This window comes from Orbicella faveolata, unplaced genomic scaffold, assembly GCF_042242905.1.
Source record: "Orbicella faveolata isolate gen_17 unplaced genomic scaffold, um_ofav_v1 contig_36, whole genome shotgun sequence".
Classification (NCBI taxonomy): domain Eukaryota; kingdom Metazoa; phylum Cnidaria; class Anthozoa; order Scleractinia; family Merulinidae; genus Orbicella; species Orbicella faveolata.
The window spans coordinates 16,589,425-16,613,114 of NW_028301565.1; the positions used below are offsets into that span (position 1 = coordinate 16,589,425).

The 23,690-nt window shown below is 39.7% G+C and overlaps 2 protein-coding genes across 2 annotated transcripts; both read right to left on the reverse strand.

Moving 5' to 3' along the window:
* Window positions 1–34: 34 nt before the first annotated feature.
* On the reverse strand, window positions 35–10,643 carry LOC110040333 (complement C2-like). The gene is made up of 11 exons (XM_020745551.2): window positions 10,316–10,643; window positions 9,466–9,553; window positions 8,624–9,043; window positions 7,448–7,642; window positions 6,690–6,887; window positions 4,981–5,319; window positions 3,548–3,880; window positions 2,725–2,964; window positions 2,085–2,323; window positions 1,195–1,383; window positions 35–811 (listed from the first exon to the last, which is right to left on the reverse strand). The coding sequence occupies exons 2-11, from the start codon at window positions 9,551–9,553 to the stop codon at window positions 641–643; spliced, it is 2,412 nt and encodes an 803-aa protein (XP_020601210.2). The 5' UTR covers window positions 10,316–10,643; the 3' UTR covers window positions 35–640.
* A 1,823-nt stretch (window positions 10,644–12,466) lies between these two features.
* Window positions 12,467–22,337, reverse strand: LOC110040280 (uncharacterized). The gene is made up of 4 exons (XM_089274630.1): window positions 22,143–22,337; window positions 14,912–21,084; window positions 13,602–13,736; window positions 12,467–13,164 (listed from the first exon to the last, which is right to left on the reverse strand). Exons 2-4 carry the CDS (start codon window positions 21,062–21,064, stop codon window positions 13,033–13,035), a joined length of 6,420 nt encoding a protein of 2,139 aa, XP_089130756.1. The 5' UTR covers window positions 21,065–21,084; window positions 22,143–22,337; the 3' UTR covers window positions 12,467–13,032.
* Window positions 22,338–23,690: the final 1,353 nt, after the last annotated feature.

Here is a 23,690-nt window from a genome sequence, read left to right on the forward strand (position 1 = left end):
GTGATCCGGAAAAGTTCATTCAAGACATAGCACATTACTGTACTTTGAGTTTAATTTATAAAAAAAAAAAACAAATATTGTAAGCATTACAATGCTGCTCCTGTGTAGGGTACCTTTCAGACTCTCAATGACGTGGTTACGATGCAGACATCTCACTGCTTCCTATTTGATAGTAGCCAATCGCTTCTTTACATGCCACGAGGGCTCGTTATATATTTATCGAACAAAATTATTCAAAACATCTTGCCTAGTACTTAGACTTCTTAATTAGCCAGATGGTAAACTGAAATTCGCTTCCGGTCACGTGAAATTATAGAGAATAATTCACGGTAAAGGCCTCGAAAATGCTGCCTGTGCGTTGAAAAAGCAACGCACCTCAAAACAAGCCTACCTTTGACAAACGGGTTAAATTAAGATGGCATCTGACTGCATGCATTGTTCATATGTTAAAATGTTAATATAGCATTTTAAAGATACAAAATGTAAAATAATTTTTAGCTAATAGAAAGTCGAATGTACCCCTGTGCACCCAACAGTCATTTTCCTCATCCGTCCAGGGTTTATCGCGGTCTCTTTTTCTTTGGATCTACAATCAAATACATTCTACAGCACTACAGAGGAGATCGGATTGCACCACACGTTAATCTTTGTTCTTATCTTTATCTTTTTTCTTCGGTCTGATTCTTCGTTGAATCCAGCGCATGTAATTTTTCAGTTGTGTGTACACACCGTACTTTCCTTGAGTTGCACAACCCTCTCCCCAGCTCGATAAACCAACCACAGCCCAGCTGTCATCTGCAGAACGTCTGACCTGCAGAAACAGAAAGACGTTTATGAATACGATTACAAAAATTGACTAACAACGAGAGACGAAGGTTTGCTTCAACTCTCATGGCCGGACAATCACCAAACCCAAACAAAGGATCTGAGAGAAGTGCAAACTCTCGTCGAGTTGTTAAATTTTGAGCAGGGTTCAAATTTGAGAGAGTTTCACAGATCTCACCTTAAAGGCTAAGTAGCGCGAAATTTCTTAAGGCAAAACTAGACCTTCTGACCAGTGTCTTAACGTATAATGGAGAAACGTGAACGGTGGACGAAAATACGACAGAACGTTTTTTCCTAAATACCTTTTCAAAGTTCCCTTCATGGGCTTTAATTAAACTTAACTTTACACCTGCTTGCAGTTAAACGTACCACGAGAGGTGAACCACTGTCTCCTTTGCAGGCATCCTTCTCTCCACTAGAGTTTCCCGCGCAGACGACTTTATCGTTGATTGCGGCAGCATTGGTGGCATTTTCCCGGCAATCCTTGTGAGATGCGAACTTGATTTGAATCTGCTGAAGCACGGCGTTTGGAGGCCCTGCCAGATCATCCGGAGAAACCTGAATGAAGGAATCATGAAAAACGTAACAGCTATAAAAGAGGTAATCCCTCGCCTAGACTTTATTCCCAAGGTAATCCTCTCGAGTTATTTTAAGACATGGCACCCCGTTCGTCTGCGTATAGAACTTTACCACACGTCTTTGGATGGTTTCATGGAGGATGAAGTCAGGCGTGTAACGCCGCTGCTGTTCATGTGAGCAACGTCCGTGTCACATGCAGGATCAAACTTTAAATATATTTTATAGCTCTATTTTTTAGGAGAAGAGATACAGGCAAAGTAAACGTGCACCAGAATCCAACGTCCTGCTACCTTCTTCTAGCCATCCGCGGGTTCTAAGACTAGAAAAAAATAAACAAGCCGGTACATCTTATCCTGTAGTGTAGACGGACGTAAAAAAACTCTCGATAAAATGCTATTCCGATCTATAAAGGCGAAGTCGGCTACAATAAAAACCCGCGTGTAAGAACCTGGTGGTTTAAGGACCTCTCGGCAGAAATTAAATTTGCCATAGGTTCCTACACACGGGTTTTGACCGTATCTGTGACGTAGGCTAAAACAACCTAAGGTGTATGTAGGATTACGCATTATCGTTTAGCTTTATCTATTTGGAGGGTGTTTCCACGTTGCTCGGCGTGTCTTCGATTTTATACAGACCTAGACATGCTTCTAATATATTAGTTTTCGTTATGCTACACTTACCCGTCTAGAAGACCCCCACCCCGCTATAACACATGACTTGCCCGGTCTAACGTAGAACACATCCGTTGGTTGAGGTAGACACACTGTTCTGACAAAAGGTGAGAACTTCACCCCATGCTTCAAGCGAATCAGGGCCAGGTCATCCCCTAGACTTGCCAAGCTTGCATTTGGATGAAAGATGAGCTTGTTGGCTCGTATATTCTGCTCTCTTCCCTCTTCTACGAATCGTTCGTGCTCACCTAGCAAAGCATAAGTGCCGAAAGCCGTTTAAAAAAAAAACTAATGTACAGTTTTGGAGGATGACTGAGACGTTAAACGGACTTTCGGTTTCTTAGACAAGCCAAGCATTTCGTGCGTTATTGAACTTGCTTTATAGGCACAAAGTATCGCTGTAAGTCCATTCTCATGTTTTAAGAAAGCCATGCACCGAGCATTGTTCAATCTAGGTTGGAATCTTACTGTATAAAGACAAACCTGGATGTTTGTGGTTTAAGCATCTATGAATGACAAGGTTAACGTTGTCCGGTCTAAGTTTGCCTGTAATGAGCACTTAAACGGATTCATTGGAGGCGCACCCTAATCTTACAGTGAGAGACCCCTAAGTCGAGTGTTAAATGTATTGGAATTGTTCTATTCTTACCCATTACAACCATCACGTCTCTTGGCTCCACCTTTCCATCGTAAAAAAAGCAATGAGCCACAGTTAGTACCCAGTTCTCTTTAATGAGCACACCGCCACACCGGAAGTTGCTTTTTACGTAGACAGCAGCTTGCCAAGGCCAGGCTCCTGGTTTAGCTTCACGGCCGCCTACGATTCGGAAGTTCTGTCTGTCTCCATTTCTCATCTGAGTGTCTCCAGCTATACCACATTCACTGTAATCTGAACATAAAGGAAACCAAAGGATTAAGGAGTATCATTCAAATCAGTAATATAGATATTCTCTGGCTATAAGTTATAATAGTTATATTTTGCTTTTGTCTTTACAACAACAAACAACAACAAACTTAATTAACATGGTCTACGCCCTTGTAGTAGAAACTCGTCTTGGTCTATTGCAAATCCACGTATCTGAGTGGTTCACTCATCGTTGACTGGTTTTAATACGCTGATACAACACGATCGCGTTCGCTTGCCTTGGAACGGAAAACGATTTTGTAGATCTGGCTGAAAAATACCAAAGCCTTTAGCTTTTAACTAACAACTTGTCTCTACGAAAACAATTGTACTACTCGCCATCATTGTTTTAAGCGATAGTCAACTCGGCTACACCTCATACCAAACACCGGTTCCGCAGTCTAGTAGTTAAATTCATGATATCATAAGAAAGTCCAAACTTATTTGCAACGAGGAGGGAAGCGATTTTCAATAACATCACAAACTGACTTAATACGAGTTCATGAGTACGAAAAAACAAAGCACCAGACAATAAACATCTAGTCAAAGTGACTGCTTTCTAACTCACCAATTCCTTTGGCAGTTATCAGCTCTTTAAGCTTGGTCAGATCTTCAAAGTTTTTAAGAAGGAAGACATGTGTCCTGAAGGGTTCGGAAGCAATGCTTCGCAGCTCCTGTTCATCCACACTGTCTGTCACGCCAATAGTATAGATCTCGAAATCACAGCTGTCACGCAATATCATGGCATCAGAGGCGGGGTCACCGCCGATATTGGATCTGCCGTCTGTGATTAGGAACAGCGCTTTCTTGCTGCGCTCGCGGGTCTCAGGCACAATTTCTTCAATGGTCTTATTCAGGGCAAGACGTGTAGCAGTTCCTCCGGCAATAAAGTTCAAGTTTTCTAAATCATCAAGAAAGACAAAGTTAGGTTTGACACCTTCATAATGGAGCGAAGTGACCTGTAGGTTATTCATTTTCTCTTTCTGTTGTCATAGTTCGGTAATTCAGTGCACGGGACACGCCCAACTCTCAGTTTAGTGGGGCACCATGATGGCGTCAATACAGAGGAAGAATTCGCAACCTTACACAGAAAATTCCCCCATCAGCACATCAGCAGGCTAAAACTCGCCCTCATTAGGGAAGGGAATTAAAAATATTTTTTCTTAAGTTCAGTCGTGTGTAGTTAAAATCAAGCAAGTCGCTGTGTGCAAATGAAATACACCAACTGTAGCTTAATCAACGTCAAACGCCCTGTCAGCCTCCAATAATTTAAACATACCTGGCTATTGTAACTTCATTCGTTGTATATATATATTGGCACATATAGACGGTTAAAAGTGCTTCCTGAGCCAACAAAGATGCGAACCAAAAGGATCACGAGGATTGACAGTCCCGATTCGGTGAATAATAAAAACTGGTTAAAAAGAGACCGAAAATGGACAACTCTTGGTTTAAAAAGATAAAAAATGTATAAAAATTTATAAAACGTTTCGGTCTCTCGACCTTCGTCAGCTACCCTGATACATATATTAGATATATATATTGGTATCCACTCTGAGAGGGGGTTTCACACGAAGCTGCAGTGGTGTAACCTTTTGACAAATGACCTCGATTTTACCATACTTCTTTATTAGTCTAACTGCTGACTACTAGTGGAGGCGCGGTGGCCTCATGATTAGTTCGTTCGACTCCGGATCGAGCGGTCCGTGTTCGAACCCTGGCGGGGTACAGTGTGTTGTGTTCTTGGGCAAGACACTTTACTCTCACAGTGCCACACTCTCCACCCAGGTGTTTAAATGGGTACCGGGGAATTTAATGCTGGGGGTTAACCCTGCGATGCTCTAGCATCCCATCCAGGAGGAGGTGGGGCGGGGGTGTAGAAATACTCCTAATCGCTTCATGCTATAGAAAACCGGGATAAGCTCTGGCCTGATGAGCCACTTGGCTCATATGCAGAATTAACGTTACCTACAGTCTAACAATGCAGAAGACCTGACTTACCAAGAGTTGCAATAGCCTCGTTTTTGTTGGGCATGGCATTTGTTTTCAGATTGAAAATAACTTTAGCTGTCGAGCTGAATGTAACAACAGCAACTCTTGTCCCCATTGCAGAGTTGGATATTCCAAACTCGTCGATGATCGTTTTGGCGAAAGCGATTCCTTTTTGGAAGTTCTTATTTCCGACGCTTGCCGAGCTGTCGAGCACAAACACCAGATCGAGGCCACCAGCACCGGAGGATAAACCTGCCCGAGCCAAGCTGTCAGTTGTCGTCCAACTCAGTTTGTCGATGAAATGTTTACGCAGGTTTTCTGCAACCTTCTTCAGACTTCTCAAAGGATCTGGAGAAAAAGCGTCGTCAATGACTCATTTGCCTCAGGAAATAGCCGCTAACAATACGAAAATATCGAAAAATTGATTTGTATTACGGTTTAAGCGATTTTTTGGTCATGCAAGAATAAGCAAAGCTAAGGCAAGTGAATGAAAATTAAGCAAAAGCTAAAATAAAAGTTAAACGAGATGCTAACAAGAAATTATAAGCAAATCAAAACAATATTAGTGTCTTGGACTGACTGACTGACTGACTGACCGACTGACTGACCGCCTGCTTGCCTGACTGACTGACTGACTGACTGACTGACTCATTGACTCACTGACTCACTGACTCACTGACTCACTGACTCACTGACTCACTGACTCACTGACTCACTGACTCACTGACTCACTGACTCACTGACTCACTGACTCACTGACTCACTGACTCACTGACTCACTGACTCACTGACTCACTGACTCACTGACTCACTGCCTCACTGACTCATTGACTCACTGACTGACTAACTCACTGACTCACTGACTCCCTGATTAATTGACTGACTTCACGGATCAATATTTGCAAAACTGGCTTGAAACCCAGAATAGGTCATCAACTAGTTCAAGGGAGAAATTTACACAAAAGGAAGTTAAAAATAATTATCAATTTGAAAAGTACATGACATTAATTACAAAGCCAGCCAGTATTAGTCTGACACGGGTTTAGATTAGGATGTCATGCATTACGAAGACAAACTGGCAAATATGAAAATGTTTAGTATGCAAAGAAAATTGCATAGAACATGAACAGCATCTCCTTGGGGTAAACCACTTTAAGACGTGAACTGCATTCGCATATTTTAAACGCAGATACTTGTTACACCAGTTTAAGTGATAACGACAGGACCGAGTATTTACTTACAGCAGACAATAAAGTTACATCTAAAATAACAGGTAAATATATCCATGTTTCGAAAAAGAAAAGAGATTCTTAATTTACAAATGTAATAAGCACTATGAGTTTTCTAATTAATTGTTTACGGATATGGTAAATGTTATTTTGTATTTTTATTAGTTAATGTAACCAGACCAACACCTCCCTTTGGAAAGTAAGGCGCAATAAAGATATACTATTACTGACTCACTGGCTCACTGACTGACCGACTGACTGACTGACTGACTGACTGACTGACTGACTGACTGACTGACTGACTGACTGACTGACCGTCCGGCTGACCGTCCGGCTGACCGGCTGACTAAACTGCTGACTGACTGACTGACGGACGGATGGACGGACTGAATTACTGATTGATCGACAAGCTGGCTGGCTGGCTGAATGACTGAATGGCAGTTCTAAGACATACGTCATTTATACGCACAAAGACTTAAATGGAGTTACCTATTTTCCGGCAGGTCGGTGTAGTGCCATTCCATTGTACGGTCTTACACGCACGACACTTAGGAACGCATCTGAGTGCACCAAGGCCGACAAGTTCATATCCTTCATTACAGGAGAAACGAACTTGAGTTCCTTCTAGAAACAAACTTCCATCACGGCGACCATTTTTCGGGCTACCTGGATCTTTGCATTTCGTTTCTGAATAAAAGCAACATTAAAAGATGGTTATCAGGTTTATTAACAGTCAAATGCCATATCAAATGTCAGCGTTTTTATCTTCGTTTTGGATTCCAGTCACAGAGAGAAGTTTGACTACTATTCAAAAGTAAATTATTGCCTTTGGTAACTTTTTCCAACATGGAAATCGTAACTGTTTAAAACTGCACGCCCAAGATCAGTCTAAAAAGTTGCAAGAATCTGGGACACGGTGACAAAACGAGACCTTTATGCATTAACCGAGAGGACATTAAAAAAAATCGATGCTAAGCGGAGAGAATATGAAGTAACCGATATCTCAATTTTAACAACGAAGGTGGCTCCATAAGGTTATCGTTTGTAGTGTTGCCCGTGTTAGCGTTTTATTTCGAAAGTTGTTTTTGGGGTTTGGTTTTACTCCTAGTTCATAATTCAGAATTAGTAGACTATGACTATATTTAGTTACATTGCCTGTGAAAATAATCACTCCTCTATGCAAAATTAACCTTTAATCTACATGAATGAAGAGACTAGATATTTCTTAAATAAGGTCTTTCAGTTACTTTTTGTACAACGGGGTAGCTTTGTCGGCGACCACTTTCCATCTTTAGTGCACATCAGCTCAGCATTGCCTCTGAGACGGTACTTGCCGTTACAAACGTACTTGACAATTGAACCAACAGTGAATTCATCTTTTTGAGGCTCAAAGTAACCCTGCCTTATACCGTCGGGTCTTTTACATAATGAGTGTCTTACTCCTGTTGTCAGAAAGACGAAAAACAATTCCAGTTTTAGAAACCTCTTAAACGTGTAAGCTATTGAAGTCAGTAAGTCCAAACCAGTTCAAATATCAAACTATCTTTCACGCAGTTCAAGCTACGGAACTAAGCTAGATCTACATTGTATATGGATGTGTTAAAATGTGTGAGTAAAATTTCCGAGCATTAATACAGTTTCGTACCATATATAAAGAATAGCCTCCCTTTAATTGGCGCCAAAACATGCTCGGATATTTGTGTGCGAACATTATTTGTTCCGATCGAGAGCGTAGCTCGAGGAAAACTGTGAGCTTCGAAGAACAGATAATTTCCAAGGACAAATATCACGCATTTTTTCAAAGTTAAATGGAGGCTATTGTGTTCATCATATTTCAAATATTATTCGCAACACGCGGGATCTTTTCAAAATTGGCGAATATCACTAAGATATTTCACACTTTTGGCTAGGGCATACTCAGCCACGAGACGCTTTTAAACCAATCGCGTGCGAGCGAAAATATTATTGTATATTATTATGGCTTTACGTGCCAGCCGTGCGTGTTCTCAGATGGTGCGTGTCCAGAGATGTGTTCCTTACCCCTTTCTTTCTTGTGGCGTAATTTTTCTTGGGTGCAGACTATCTTGTCATTAAGCACTTTCACACAATATATATCTGTGTCTGGATTTATGGAAACAGTGTTAAAGAAATCACACCCCGCTGAAGCGGTTGTTCTCGTCAGAGAAAGTAGACGATATAAAAATTACAAGGAATGTCAGTCTTTTTTCCTTCACTCTCTTATCTCCCCTTTCTTGATCTTCTTTTTATTTTGTTATTTTATGTTATTTTTCGTCGCTTGGAGTGATTTTAAGGCCTTCAGAAGTCGTGAAATTAAGGTGCGTATGGGTGATTTGGTGCAAAATACTGACACGGTTTTCATAAATCCAGTTATATATGTATCGTGACAACTTTGCACAGCTCACCTGATTGACACGTGGGAGACTTTCCAATCCACTTGCCATTGACACACCTGATAACGCGAATTCCAATTGTCTTGTAACCTCTATTACACGTGTAAAAACCGTATGAATTTCGTAACCTGACTGTTCCATTGACTATGCTTGGTGGATCAGGACAATCCCCAGTCCGTTTTCCACAAGTCTCACCAGTAAATCCACGAGCACAGGTGCATGTGAAGGCATCGACCCCGTTTGTACATGTTCCGCCATTTTGACATGGAGTAGAGTCACAACGGTTGTGATGCAGTTCGCATAATCGTCCTGTCAGGTCAGGTTTGCACACACAAGAAAAACTGCTGTTATGATCCAAACACGTTGCACCATTTTTGCATGGATTCGAATCGCACATCGTAGCGTTACACAGATTTCCTGTACAGGACGAGACTTGGAAGAAACGATTCACATTGAGTATCGTCAAGCATGTTACAAAAAGTCGAACCACTTCTTCACGACGGCCTGGAGTTTTGTCCAGCTGCCCGATCAACAATCTATATGTTCGTTACACCTTTTCACAAAATAAGCCTGTCGCTATATAAAAAAAAGACCTAGTTCAAAGCTATGTATTTCATAATATACAACTGCCGTATATTTTTGATAGTAGCTTCTCTCCAGTTACATGTACCCCTTCCCTACCATTTCTATTTATCTGCCTTTACTCCCTATCTGAAACATGTTTAATCATAAGCATCAGCTTAACACGTGAGACACATGGTTCATTTTTGTATCTCTGGAATAATCAAGACCTTGTAGTTTACTGTATTGCTTAACTCCATCAAACAATATGCAAAATCAAGTTCTTTTCTTACCTGCAGCAATGGCGTAAGTAGAAAATCCTGCTAGGAAAATTGTGCTAGGAATCAGTATGGATGTGAAAAATGTCATCTTCTTTATCATCTAAAGAGCAGTAAGAACGGCTTAGATTTGCAATAAAGAAGACAGACTGAACCTAAAATGAAACTGAACCAAAGGTAATTCTCAAATAACGTCGTTACGAATTCACACAAGACCAACTAAAGACACCCCCTTGACCTCGCGGTGGAAGTCGTAACTTTTATCATGGACGAAGTCCCAGTGAAGAAAAGGATACCCGAAGTATGAAGATATCGTGTTATGTCCTTCTAAATTGAGACTCGGTTCTTAATTTTCCCGACCTGACTAGTAATCAACAACATACGTTTGTCGATTGTCACCGATTTCCGACAGCAGTCGAAAATCGTTTGTTAATTGATTATCGATTTACTGAGCAACTACGCCAGACAGAACCAAGAGGGTAAAGATAGTCATCAACAACGGGACCATAACAAAGGAATTGTCTTGCAGTTGGCATGGTAAATTATATCTAGAGATTTTTCGAAATCTTGGGATCAGTGCGGACCGAGTGAAATCAGGTAAACAGAATGCCAGGAGATCGTCGCTTGATTGTACTGCATGAAATATCTTGCGTGCCTTTCCCTTTTAGCTGACTACAGTGCCATGTAAAGTTACTTGCTATTTCTGCGGATATACAGTTGTGTAGACTTGAAGGGCAATATCTTCGAAGACATAGTCAAGTACTGATGAACGCAAGATGTACTCGGTAGGCTATAAATAAAAATTACGATTACAGCTTAGCCATAACAGATGAAGCAAGACGTTTATAACTGAGCATACACATACCAGTTACAGTGGACGATCGTGGACGCTTAAAACGTAATCCGAGCTTCGGTTTCAGTGAAAATCTTCAGAAACGTGTGGGCTCTAGTCTTCCTTCAGCTCTTGTTTCGATGACGCGTTCAGCTGAATCCGGTCAAAGACTATCAGTTATCTGTCTGACACGTGCGTCACGCCATATCTTTGCTGTAACAATTTCAAACACCATGCTGTTGCAAACAGTCGGGTCGCTTGCTCATCCAAGATTAAGACGAGTTCCATGTTGAAAGCCAATTTCCCAAGTATGACAAATGCAACCTAGGAAGTTTTTTAGTGAAAAATGATGGATGAAAATCAAGAGAGAAGTTGCGAGATTCACTTAGACATTTGTATCTCATGAGGCATTAGCCCCTCGCCCGTTTGTGCCGTCTAGAATTTCTTTTATGTGCTGGGTTGTTTGTTTTAGGGTGATCAGTAATGGTTCCGTTTTCAACAACCTTCACCCAGGTCGGGTTAACAGGTCAGTTCCTTAAACAAATAATAAAAACATGATGTTTCATTTATATCAGCCTGCAAAACTGACTACGTCTTGAGTGGTAACTTGAAGTTTCGTCCCATGCCTAGAGTAATTTTTCAGTTGAACATTACTGCCAGATCCCGGCGAGGGAGAGGGGGGGAGGGGAGGATCTAAAAAAGAAACAGGATAACAACACACTTTTTCATATACCGGTAATTATCATTATTTCTGGTCAGTACCCAAACCAAAGGAAATACAGTTTTGAAACCGCGTTACAAAACCTTTTGATATGTTCTTGTTCTTGTTTTTTTTATGTTTTAGGCTTCATTTTTATCACATGCCGTGTCAACATCTCATTTGAAAACAACTACTCAGCTTGTAAACCCAATGCACCTTTATTTCGATAAGAGATAGTGATTATACTTAACGTGACGCCCTTCATTTTAACGTTGAAAATAGTACATTCCTGCTGTGAAAACAGAGGATACCTTTATGTTAAGTGATAGCCTCAAAACAAGGTCACTATAAAATGTGTAGCTATAGCCAACGAGTATTACATTACATTTTAGGAAGTATCTAAGTTTCACAGAAATTACTGTTCACTAATCGTCTCCCGTAGAAGTTCACTTTAGACCTATCTATACAGATATTGAATAACTAACCTTTTAAAAAAGGTTTACAGTTGATAAAACTGTTATGTAGTATTTCACACGAGGTAAACTGAAAGAAAAACAGATGAAACAAGATCTGATAGCTATTTGATACACCATGAAAAAAAAAAAAAACATTGAATCGAATATTAAAACAATTGTATATACCGCACGTGGTTGCCTACTAACATTACTAAACCTTTGGTCCTTAGGTACATGTAGGAACCGACTAGGGCGTTTTTAAGGCACAGACGTGTTAGAGAAGGACGTGAACCGGCAGTTGAACTTTCTCTTGTTTGGTCCGTATTATTAACTTTTCGTTAAAAATTTCAAGTTCTAAATGATAAGCTGAGAGTTTTCCATCTCACATGTGGAATGTGAATACGCGCCAACAGCAAGAACATAAACTTCCGATGTACCTAAACAGATGTTGAATAACTAATTTTAAGGTTTACAGTTGATGAAAGTAGTCACCACCTAAATTATTCAAAAATCCTAAAAAAATTCAAAAATCCTAATAAAAATTCAAAAAGGTTTTAAAAATGCCCACAACATTTGAAGTGGGATATAATTATATTTGTATTCAAACAATATCACCTGGGCATGTTGCGTGATAACTTTCTTAGAAAACATCAGTTGCCATTTAACTTAAACTGATCTAGGTTGAATTAGTTGTAGAACCTTAAAGCTTGTAACCTCGAAAATTCAACCGATGAAATGATTGTAAATCAATAATAAAAACTTAATTATTTTATTTCCCACTGAAAAAATCCAACCAGGTCATATTTTCAGAAATATGTTATACCGTAAACTGCCACTTATACAACTTCGTAAGGGGTTTTGTGGGGGCTTGGAAACGGAGGGGCTTATAAGTGGAATAAAAAAAAAACCGTTTTGAAACGAGTTACAGCAGTGTTAATCGAAATACTTTTTGCATATACGGGTTCTTAATTAAGCTTTAAAACATCGTAATAAATCGAATTCACTTTATTTTAAACTAGAGGGGGGGGGGGGGGGGGTTTAAGCGGAAGTAATATTTTAATCTACAAGTAGAATGGTCTATAACCCAAGGGGCTTATAAGCGCCAGTTTACGGTAGATAGAAATGAGTGCACCTTGTCACGCGCACAGTGCACATTAATTGTCACGTGCAGTGCTACGTGGACTAACTGGTGATTGCTATGTAAAACGTTTAGTGTTTGAAATCAAAACTTCAGGATAAACTCAAAGGTAGATTTAGTGGTAGTTCTCCGAGAAACAACTATACTGTTGAAATATGTAATTTGATTCAGATAATAAAAGTTCAATTACCATAACTGAGTCTCAAACTGGTGAATATTTGTAACACATGTTGACGGGTTATAGCCTTCAAATGCGTCATCCTTGTTCCACATTGTAAAGTAGAACTCAATGATCCAACAAACTGAAATGATAATTATATAAGTCTTGCGTGTTCGTGTTTCTATCATTGCTGGGTTCTGAGACTCAAAACTACCAAGAGCCTAGCTAGAGGTTTCAGTAATATTGACACTCCAGACTGTCCTACAGTTAGCATGTACTCGTAACTTTTAAAGCCATTTAGAAATAGTAGTTAGGTCCAGGCGACGAGGAATCGTTGCGTCTCTGTTGGTAGCTTGTGCTGCTGCTGTACACGTGAACTGTGTTTGTCACAGATGAATTTCCTCCTGAATAAGCTGTTTGGTCATCAGCCTGTTAAAGAAGAAGACATTTTCACAGGAAGCAAGGAAACAGTGAACGGTGCAAGTAATTTCCGGCATAAGACTAACACCCAAATTGTGAGCTACTGTTTGTGACGCGCAATTAATCATAATCAAAATCGTAGTCTACTTCTGTTTAATAAGAGAATGCTCCTGGAAAAAAATACTTAAGGAGCTAACCATGGTATCTAACTGAACGGAAAACAGAGGTCGGCCAATGTTTTCTAACCAAAGAAGGTAATGACTTGGTTTTATACGAGTATTTCCCGGCACGTAACACCGGCTACACGTGTTTGTTCCGAGGTATAAAAAGGTCGCATTTTAACTCCTGTACAACTCTTGAACCACAACTCTTGTGTCGCTGGTATGATTTCTGGCGATAGTTTGGATAAAACAAGTCTTTGTGTGTGTGAAGTACATTCATGTTACCTCCTGCATGAGTTCAGTTTTCCTGTCATTCAAGTGATCCAGCTTTTCACCCAGTTTCTCAAACTCTTTCTCCAGTCGATCATTGTTTGATTGTAAGGTGTCGTTGTTAGAGTACTTTGAACTTCGATCGGAAGCCTTTAAACAGAATAAACACTAAAAGAGTTAAACATGCATATATTGATTGAATAGAAGATTTTGCTGGTGTTTCCTATTGGAAAGTACAAAAAAATAATCGTTAGAAATGCAGGTATTTAAAATAGTTTTTGAGAATCTGACAACCCCGCGCCCCTCACCCCACGGGGGATTACAACACTTTAAGGGGCGGTTTCTAAGCCAAGCCACATTTGTTCTGCTGGGAAGTAATGATGTCGGCTTGGTTCTTGGTGAATGAAATCTTCGTTTATTCTAAAGACATCACTCCCGCTACAGTGTATTCAAAGCATTAGGAATTTCGAAAGACTATTTCCGACATCCTTGGAGCAAAATTTTTTAAAGAAATGGGTTTTTAAATCATTTAAAAATCGAACACAATGGTTTCGAGTAACGCCAGCCATCACGAAAGGTGTCAAGTTGACACTGAAATCACGAGTGCTTATTTCTCCTCAGACGGGAGCAACGCATTCCAGACGATAACTACAATTGTTCATGAAGTCAGCAAAGATAAATCAAAGGTACCTGATGATTTTTTTCTTTTTCATAGTCCGTGTTTTGCTTATTTTACCGCCTAAGATTAATATGTAAATGGTTTGCCATTGCTGCAACTGCTTAAAGTAAGCTTACATATATAGCTAACATGTATGCAGGCGATTACATGTTCGTTTAAGTACTATTTTCCAAGTTTTTGCTTTTTTTCGTAGGCTTTGATATTTACTTCTGAAAGTTATACTGAAACAGTTGTTCGTCAAAGGGGGAGTGAATAATTGACATTCCCTTCGCCGAATAATGACCAATAATTTGTTAAATAAGTTCTTGCTCTAGTGTACCTGAATTATAATGCCATTTATATCTCCCTTTTTGAACTATTGCAATGTCTGCTTCGAAATCCATATGAACAAACTGTCCTTTATTTATCAGGCCATTCCTCGATTATTAAGTTTGCTTATTTTGAGCTGCTCGTCATTGTTATGGCTAATAAAAAGGGGGTTACATTCTCAAAAAGCAGCTTCACAACCTTTGTTGCCCGCGGCATTTACATTTTCATTCAGCCGCTTTCGCCAAAACCCTTGTTATTATTCCACTGGCACTTGGTCTAATATGTGCTTAAGGCATACCGTCATTTAACGGTACGATTTTAAAGTACATGTATTTACCTTTTGATCTCCGTTGGTGTGTGGTTCAAAGAATGACACAGGAGGTTTTGAGGCTGTTGCTGCATTCAACTCCTGCGCAGTTTTCAACACTGGACAATTCTTTGCACTGTCCCACTGGACGAGCTCTCTGTTGTAGAACTGGGCCTCTTTTGTTGCGATTTTTAACTTCTCGTTTTTGTGTCTTAGTTCTTGGAGTTCTCGTTCCAGGAGACTTTGTTCTTGTCTTCTTGGACTCGTCGCTTGCGGCTCATTCTTAAGCGTATTGATGTCTCTCCCAAGGCTATAGGCAATCAGTTGTTGTTCGGACAAGACGCGTTGAAGTCGCGTCTTGCTTTCCTGGAGCTCGAATATTTCGCTTCTTAAGGTCGACAAGGTATTCTCATAAGTCTTCCTTTCGTCTTGTGATCTCCTGTAAAATTCTTGTTCGAGGAAGATCTTCAGCTCTTTAGTAATCTTTTGTGTGTTTTGCTCGATTTCCATTTTCTCGTGCTCGAATTGGTGCTCCAGCTTGCTTTTCTCCTTCTTAAAGTGTTCTTCTAATTCTGTGACCTTTCGTTCTGCCTTAGCAAGTTTATCTTTTAGCTCGGCGATTGTTGCATCTGTTGTCCTCTGATAAGCTTGAACAACTTGCCTGTTTTCTTCGCGTAGTCGGGTCACGAGTTCTTGTTTTCCTCTTTCGACTTTGTTCTTCCATTCTGCCATGTCCGCTTCGTATTTCTTCTCTAGCTCTCGTTTTTCTCTCGAGAAGGAGTCGGAAAGATGCGTTTTTTCTTCTCTCAGCTTCGAAAGTTCTCGGGACATAGCCTCGAGCGTGACATTTAACAATTCTTTCTCATGTTCCAGTTTTCCTGACAGTTCATCTTTGTCTCTCTGGCTTTGTTGAAGTAAAGCATCCTTCTCTCTTAACAGCATCTCGTTCTGCGTCTTCAATTTCCTTTCCTCGTCCAGCAACTGCTCTTTCTCTGTGCGGAATTCTTTCTCCAGTTTGTAAAGGGAATCTTGCAGTTCCTTCTCACGAGTTGACACTTCCGCTGTTATCTTAGCCTGGTATTCAAGACGGAGTTTCTCTTCCATTTCCTCTCTGTAGGTTTTAAATTTTGCCTCCATATTCAACTTGTCTATTTCAGAACGTTCTATGAGTTCAAGCCTGTGTTTTTCTCTCACATCTGTCAACTTCATTTCTAACTCATACTCTATCTTTCGGCGTTCTTCAGTATAACGGTAGGTCAATTGCTCTTTGGTCCTTTCAATCGTCCTATCTAAGTCGTGGATCCTGCTCTCCAGTTCCGACTTGTTCCTTGTTAGGGTAAGTATCTCGGAGTTATACCTCTCCTCGATTTGAGTATACCTCTTTTTCTCTTCCTGTATTCTTTTGTTGTAGTCCTCGATAAGCTGCTTCCTTTCTGCCAGCAATTGCTGTTGCAGGTCGTTCTTCTCCCTTTCAAGTTCTTTCCGTACCTTCTCTATCTCCTTGCTGGTAACCTCTCTGAAGCACTGCTCGCGCTCATAGCGAACTGTGTTTATCTCGTGTTTGTAGGTTTGTTCGAGTTGGTTCAGTTTTCTTTCACACAGTTCTCTTTCATTTGTTGCTTCTTCTTTCAAATCCTTTAACTGCTTTTCGTAATCTTCCTCTAAAGTTTTCTTTTCCCTTGTAAGAGTTTCTCTTTCTTCTCGATGTTTGAACTGGATCTCGTCTGTTTTTCGTTTCCATTCTCTGCTCTTTTCTTCAAGAATGTAAGACTTCTGTTGCAGTTCTGATCTCAACGTTTCAGCCTTCTTTCTTTCAGTCTCGTACTTCTCCATTAAGCTTTGTAGCTCAAATTTGAAATGCTCCTCGTTTCTTTTCTTTTCTTCAGCAGCACACTCGACAGAATCTTTGAAGCGTCTAATAACGCTCTCTTGCTCACTAATGACCTTTTGCAGTCGTTCCACTTCCCCAAGTGCCTTGTCTTTTTCACTGACGAATTTTCCCCTTTCGGTCTCGTGAGTCTTTTTGAGTTGTTCTATCTCGCGTTTAGACGTTTCCTCTGAGTCTGAAAGCTCTTTAGCAAGTGAATCTAATTCTTCTGTCAGCCTTCTGTTCAGATACTCAAGCTCTGTTATCTTTAATTTTAAGTCGCCGTTTTCTTGGTGAAGCTTGTTCTCCTTGGCTGTCAAACTTTCAAGTTGAGAACGTAAGCGGGACATTTCGTTGAGCATCTCACGGTTTGCTATTTCCAGCTCCACAGAAACCTTTAACTTCGTCTCGTAGTCTTTTATTTTCAAGTTGAGCTCGTTAATCTCCGCCTTATTTTGCTGTTCATTCTCGTTAGCAAGTCGTTCAGCCTCTTCTAATTGCAAACGCAACTGTTCTGATACATTATTCAACTTTCTGTTTTCGTCTTCAAGCTTCTCAATTTTGCTTTTAAACGCGAGGAGTTCCTTCTCCCATTCTAGATTTTGTCTGGTAGCTTCCTCTTCGAGTCTTGCCACAGTTAACGTCAGCTCTCCAACCGTCACAGTAAGCTCCTGCTTCTCTTTTTCCAACATCTCATTAGTTGATGTCTGATCTTCCAGCTTCTTTTTCAAACTAGCCACAGCATCCTCGTGTTCACTTTTTCGGTCATTCATTTGTTTTTCGTGACTGTTCTTTAAATCTGTCATGTTGTTTACATGTTTTTCCTCGGCATTGCTGTACTTTCTTTTCCAATTTGTCACTTCCCTCAAAAGCTCTTGAATTTCATTATGTAGCTTGCCTTTCTCCTGGACTTCTTTGTTCAGCTCGTCTTGAAGTTTCGATACCTGTGACTGACACTTCGATTCTGTCTCCTTTCGCTCTTTGATAATCCGTTCTTCGTAATTACTTATAATCTCCTTCTTGGTCATTTGAAGACTTTGTATCCGACCAAAGAGACCCTTCTTTTCCTTTTCCAACTCGGAGATTTTTTGCTTTAGCGCGGCTACCTGAGCATCAAATTCTTCCTGACTATCTGTTAGGTTGTTTCGTACTCGATCCAAATCTTTTTCTGTTGCTGCCAGTTGCACGTTTTTCTGTTCAAGCTCTTCTTTCATCTGCCCAATAATTTCCTTGAGATTGGCCAGTTCTCTCTCATATTTGATCTTATTGTCTTCCATCCACTTCTCTCGTTTCTTTGTTTCTTCTTTCAGCTCAGCTGTTTCTGTTTTATGACGAGCAGTTTCTTCTTTGTTTTTCCTATCCAGATTTTGGCAACTTTCTGCTAGTCTCTCGTTTTCTTTTGTAAGCTCTGTTATCTTCAGATCATTCTGGTTTTGCAACTCCCTGATCTTGCTCTCGAGATCTCTTACGGTTTGCTCTAGTTTAGAGATGACAGCCTCTTTTTCGCTTTTCAGTTGCTGTAACTTCTGGTTGTGTTGGGTCTTTAACTGTTCTATTTCCTTTCTGAATTGTTTTTCGAGCTCGAAATTCTCTTTTTTGAACTTTTCAGTCATCTCTTCCTTCAAGGCTTTTATCGTTGTCTCATACTGCTCTCTTAATTTTAATGTTTCTTTACGGAGTTTGTCAAGCTGTGCTTGTAGTTTCTTTTTCTGCGCCTCGAGCTTGTCTTTTTCCGCTGTAAAATGGGAATTTCTCTTCTCAAAATCTTGAAGCAAATCTGTAATCTTCATTTCGTACTTCTTCACAATTTCGCTCTGTCTCTCGATTAGTTGTTGTTTTTCATGTTCGAAGTTTTCTTCAAGCTCGCTCTTTTCTTTGTCACACTTCTCTTTTAAGGTGGTTTTAATTTCTGTGATTTTAGCCTTGTAGGTCTCTTCTATTGTTGTACATTTTTTGGTCAGTTCTTCTTCTTTCCTTGAATGAATCTCTTTTAAGGCTTCTTTTTCTTCCCTTAGTTTGTCCAGTTTTAATTTCAGGTCATCTTGCAAATCGGTTATTTTCTTTTCGTACTCAGTTACAGTTTGTTCGTGAGTTTCGGTTAACTGATTTCTTTCATCAGCAAATTCCTTTTCCGCGTCTTCCTTTTCCTTCTCATATTTTTGTCGCAGTTCTTTCTTGGTGTCTTTTATGAGCTGTTCATACTTATCGATACTGTTAGACAACTCTTCCCTTAAACCTTGAATCTTCTCTTTGTACTTTTCCTCATGACTCTCCATGGCGGCTTCTAAATCTGCCAATTTCTTCTCGTATTTCTCTTTGATTCCAGCTATTTGTTCTTCGTATGCTTTCATTGTGCTTGCATTGGAAGCTTTCAGTTCCTCTATCTGTTTTGAAAAGTTTGATTCTAGTTCTGTCTTTTCTTTGTTGCACTTTTCAGTAATTTCTTCTTTAAGCTCCTTTATTTTCAATTTATGCTGTTTCTCTGACTCAGCCATTTCTTGTCTTAATGCCTCTATTGCTTTCTGGTGTGACTCCTTTAAGCTTTTCCATTCATTTTCCATCTCCTCGACTTTTGCATCCAGTTCTTCTTGGAGAATGACAATCTTTTCTTCGTATTTCTTTACCACTGCATTGTGTGATTCTATCAAGGTAGTCTTTTCTTTGGCCAATGTTTCTTCCATTTCACTCTTTTCTTTGTTGAATTTTTCCGTCATCTCGTCTTTCGCATCTTTCAGTTGTTTCTCATGACCCTGTTTCAATGCCAGTATTTCTTGTTCCAGTTTTTCGATGTTGGTTCTATTGGTCTCTTCCAGTCGTTCCTTTTCTTTCTCTATCTGAGCTATCTTAACTTCGTATTCTTGCTGCATGCTAGTGATTTTGGTTTCATAAGCTTTGATCTCCATCTTATGACCTTCAATCAGTTCTTCTCGCTCTTTCATAAAGTTTGCTTCAATCTCGTCTTTCTCTTTTTCCAATTTTTCTAACAGCTCTTGCTCCAGAACTTTCATGTCTTCTTTGTCCTTTTGTTCAAGGGTCGTAAGCTTCTCCTGCCACGATTCAATTTCCGCAGCATGTTTATCTATTAACTGTGTTTTCTCTGCCTCCAATTTCGTAATAGCCAACTTGTTTTCCTTTCTTATTTCTTGGATTCGGACTTCACTTTGCTGGATGAGTTTCTTGTATTTGGCGATCAATTCTTGCTTTTCTGTATCGAACTCGTTTTCCATATCATTCTCCTTCTGTATGTACTCCATCTTTAGCTTATCCTGAAGTTCCTTCATCAATAAGTTGTGGTTTTCTTCAAGCCCTTTGCACCTCCTCTTCAACTCTGCTATTTCCTCCAAAGAACTATTGTAACTTGCCTCAAATTTATCCTTCTGAGTTTTGAGTTGTTCTAACTGTTCTTCGTATTGCTGAGTGATAGAAGTTATCTTAGCCTCGTATTCTTCTAGAGCCTTTTCGTGTGCTGCTATAAGCGACTCTTTCTCTTTTGTGCACGCAGCTTCCATCTCACCCTTTTCTGCTTGGAACTTTTCCGTAAGCTCAATTCTCAAGTTGGCCAGCATTTCTTCGTATTGCTTTTCAAGAGCAGAGCATTTCTCGCGCTGTGTTGTTACCTGTGTAGTGAGGCTAGCATTTTTCTTTTCTAATTTTTCTTTGTCGATTTTTAGTTGCCCTAGCTTCGTTTCGTAATCTTGCTGAATCTGCACTATCTTGATCTCATATTCCTTTGTGCTCTTCTGATATGTCTGCAACAAGGCCTCGTTTTCCGCTCGCAGAATCTGTATCTGTTCCTCGAAATTATCTTGCATTTCATCTTTTTCGCTCGAAAACCTTGCCTCCATCTCTCCCTTCTCCATCTTGCACTTGTTCGTGAGCTCTCTCTTTACATCTTCAATCATTCTAAGATTCTCTATCTCCATGGCGGAAATTTTCTGTTTGAGTCGTTGAACTTCTCTTTGGGACTCATTGTACTTTTTCTGCCAATCGTCTCTCTCTATTTTAAGTTGCCCGAGTTTGACTTCGTAATCCTGGATGATCTTTGTTTTGTTAAGTTCATATTCGGTGACAGATTTTTGGTACATATCGTTAAGGGCTTTCTTCTCTCCTTCCAGCGTTTTTATCCTTTGCTTGAGGGACTCTACTTCTGCACTGTTATCCATTGGAATTGTTCCCACGACCTCCATGTCCCAAGTTCCCCCTTGGTCTTCCATTGGCATTTCGTTGGTGACCACAGAGTAGTTAGTAGGCTCTACGTAGTAAGGACCTCCCCAACCATCTATTGGTTGTGACTCATGAATTTCGACTCCAGACATCTCGGTTATTTTCTTGCTAACTGAATTTAGACGATGGCAAAAAATTTATACGTGGATTCAGTAAATTTATAACGATCGTTGCAAATAGCATTATTTATTTAGAATCATTATTCTTAATCTTTGCAACGATATTCTAAAAATAGGTTGGTGTACCCTGCTACTCCTGAGAAATCCAATGAGTTAATGGCTTAAAGGGACATAGTGAGCTGGCGCACATGCTCATTAGATACCATTTTATAGCTAATTTCCAAACTGTTTTTAAGCAAATATGAAAAAATAATATCATAGGATGACCAAAAGCACACTCAAAAACAGATTTTTCAGTAAACGATTGAAAATCAAGTTAAACACTGCGAAGATTGAAGCGGATTTCTAGATGTACTCGACGGGTATCTTTGATTTTAGGTTGAGCTGAACTCTTTTCAGAAAAAAAGTGTCCAGGTCAACGCGATCCCAAAGCTGAATGTGTCCCTTAAATTGACCACATCGCGCTGTTACATATTTTAAATAGCATATCTGCGCAAAAGCAACCATCAGATGTAATGTATGAAAAAAATCAAATGTCGCCAACATCTTAACACGTACAGTGTATTCCACTAAAATCTTTTTTTTCAGTCCATCACAAATATTAAGGTTTAATGGAGGGCTTACAGTTAGAGATAGGTCTATGCTGAGATATATGTTTGATTGCATCTAAATATTTCATGGTAAAATGGTTTTTAAAAAAAAGATTTTTAGAAAGGAAAACGTCAAAAGAAAATTTAAGTGTTGAGATTAACAACAAATATTTTGTCTGAATATTTCATTAACCGTTGATAAACAGTTGCTTTTTAAACAAGTATGTTCTGCGGACTAATTTTCGAGATAGGAAATGAGTACCTGTACTTTGAAATATTGATTGAAATGGGCATATTAATAAGACATTCAAAGCTAACCTCGAACCATTTTTACTCCTTCAGCTATACCAAAATCCTAACCCTAACCTATTTCGTGACATGTAAAATGATTATGTCCCGTTATATTGTACAAATGCTATACTGATGAAGCCAAAGCTTTTCGCATATTGTAGCTAACTTACCTGAGTTAAAGTTCTGGTGTTCCTTCTTTAAATTTTGATTCCTTGGCACTCTTTTTTGCGCACTATAGCTACATCTTTATCAAAACTCTCTTATCAAATGCTTTGGAAATTCAAACTGTTAAGAAAGACTCAGTTGTTTGAAACTCACGGTAAACAGCGGACAAAAAGGTCGACTCTGCTGTTACAACTGGAAAGGCTTGTTGCAGGATGTAAACAGTTCGGTTACAATTTATGTTAATATTTTTAGCGGTACCAAATAAATACAAGACATCAGCCAATCAGAATAGCGTTTGAATTCCCCTTATAACAGGTCACGCGGTGCTGTCACTTGATTATATGAATAATGATGATAATGTATTACATAAGCGCGCGGGGACTGCCTGAACCGTCAATGAAGGTTGAAAATTTCTCAAATTTCTATATTGAATCATTTTTTAATTTGTTTTTCTGATGATGAAATACGTGACGGTTTTAACAAACTTTTAAACTGAGACTGGAAGAGAAATATCTGCCAACTGAACCTCATGCAATCTAATTGAAAGCCGTAGGGTATTAAAAATACGTGAAACCACAAAGCCCTGGGGACATTTGGAAGAATAAACTAAAGCCTTCCTGTTAAGGACGTTACGGAGCTTCCTCTGTACATCTGTATCATTACCCATTAGCCGGTACCATTACTGTTCCTACTCAAGGGTATAATTTCTCATGTTGACTGGTTGGTCATGATGTTATATTAAAGGGAGGTAATTGCTATCTAAACGGGCGGTACCGGTTTCTGGATTTAGACTACAGGTGGTTTGGTTAATTCTAATTGAACCCCAGCCAAATCAACCATCCAGTGGTTAATCCTCTCCACAACTGAGAATCTGAAGTAACATATCACTATGTAGTCCAATTACCACCAACTGACGCGTTTCCGATGAGCGGACGCTGCCTCGTACGTTTTCAATACAAATAATTAGTTTTTCGTTTTGTGAGTCCATTGAAGAACTGTAAAATCTTTAGAGTTCGCGCTCTAATAGAAACTGATTGATGTTGTTAATGAAACGATTGTTGAAGGGGGACAAATTGACGTCTAAAACGAGCCGATAATGAACAAGGAAGGTGTTCGCAATTACACTTTGATATCTCCCTTTGGAAAATAAGGAAAAATCTTATCGGCGTTTTCCTAACGGTCATTGGCAAAACTGAAAACGGAATGTTTTTTTAAAAAAAATTATAATAAGGTTGGGCTGATGCCTCGCACTCGCTCCAAACCTTTCCGTACATCCCAGTTAAAGCGGCTTAGGGCTGAAACTGTTTTCGGTTCAAGAACTGTGAAGGGCAATGAAAATTTGTTTGGGGCCGAAGTGTTACATCTTGCCGGGCCTATCTTGGTCTCTGCACAAATAAGCGACGTGAAGTATTTCGTCTTCCCCTCGATGGGGTGTTAGTCCTTCATAGGGTTACCCACAACATTAAAATTCGCCGGTACCCATTTATCCACCTGGGGAGAGAGAGGCAATGTGAGAGTAAAGTAACTTGCCTAAGAACATGAGGCAGTGACCC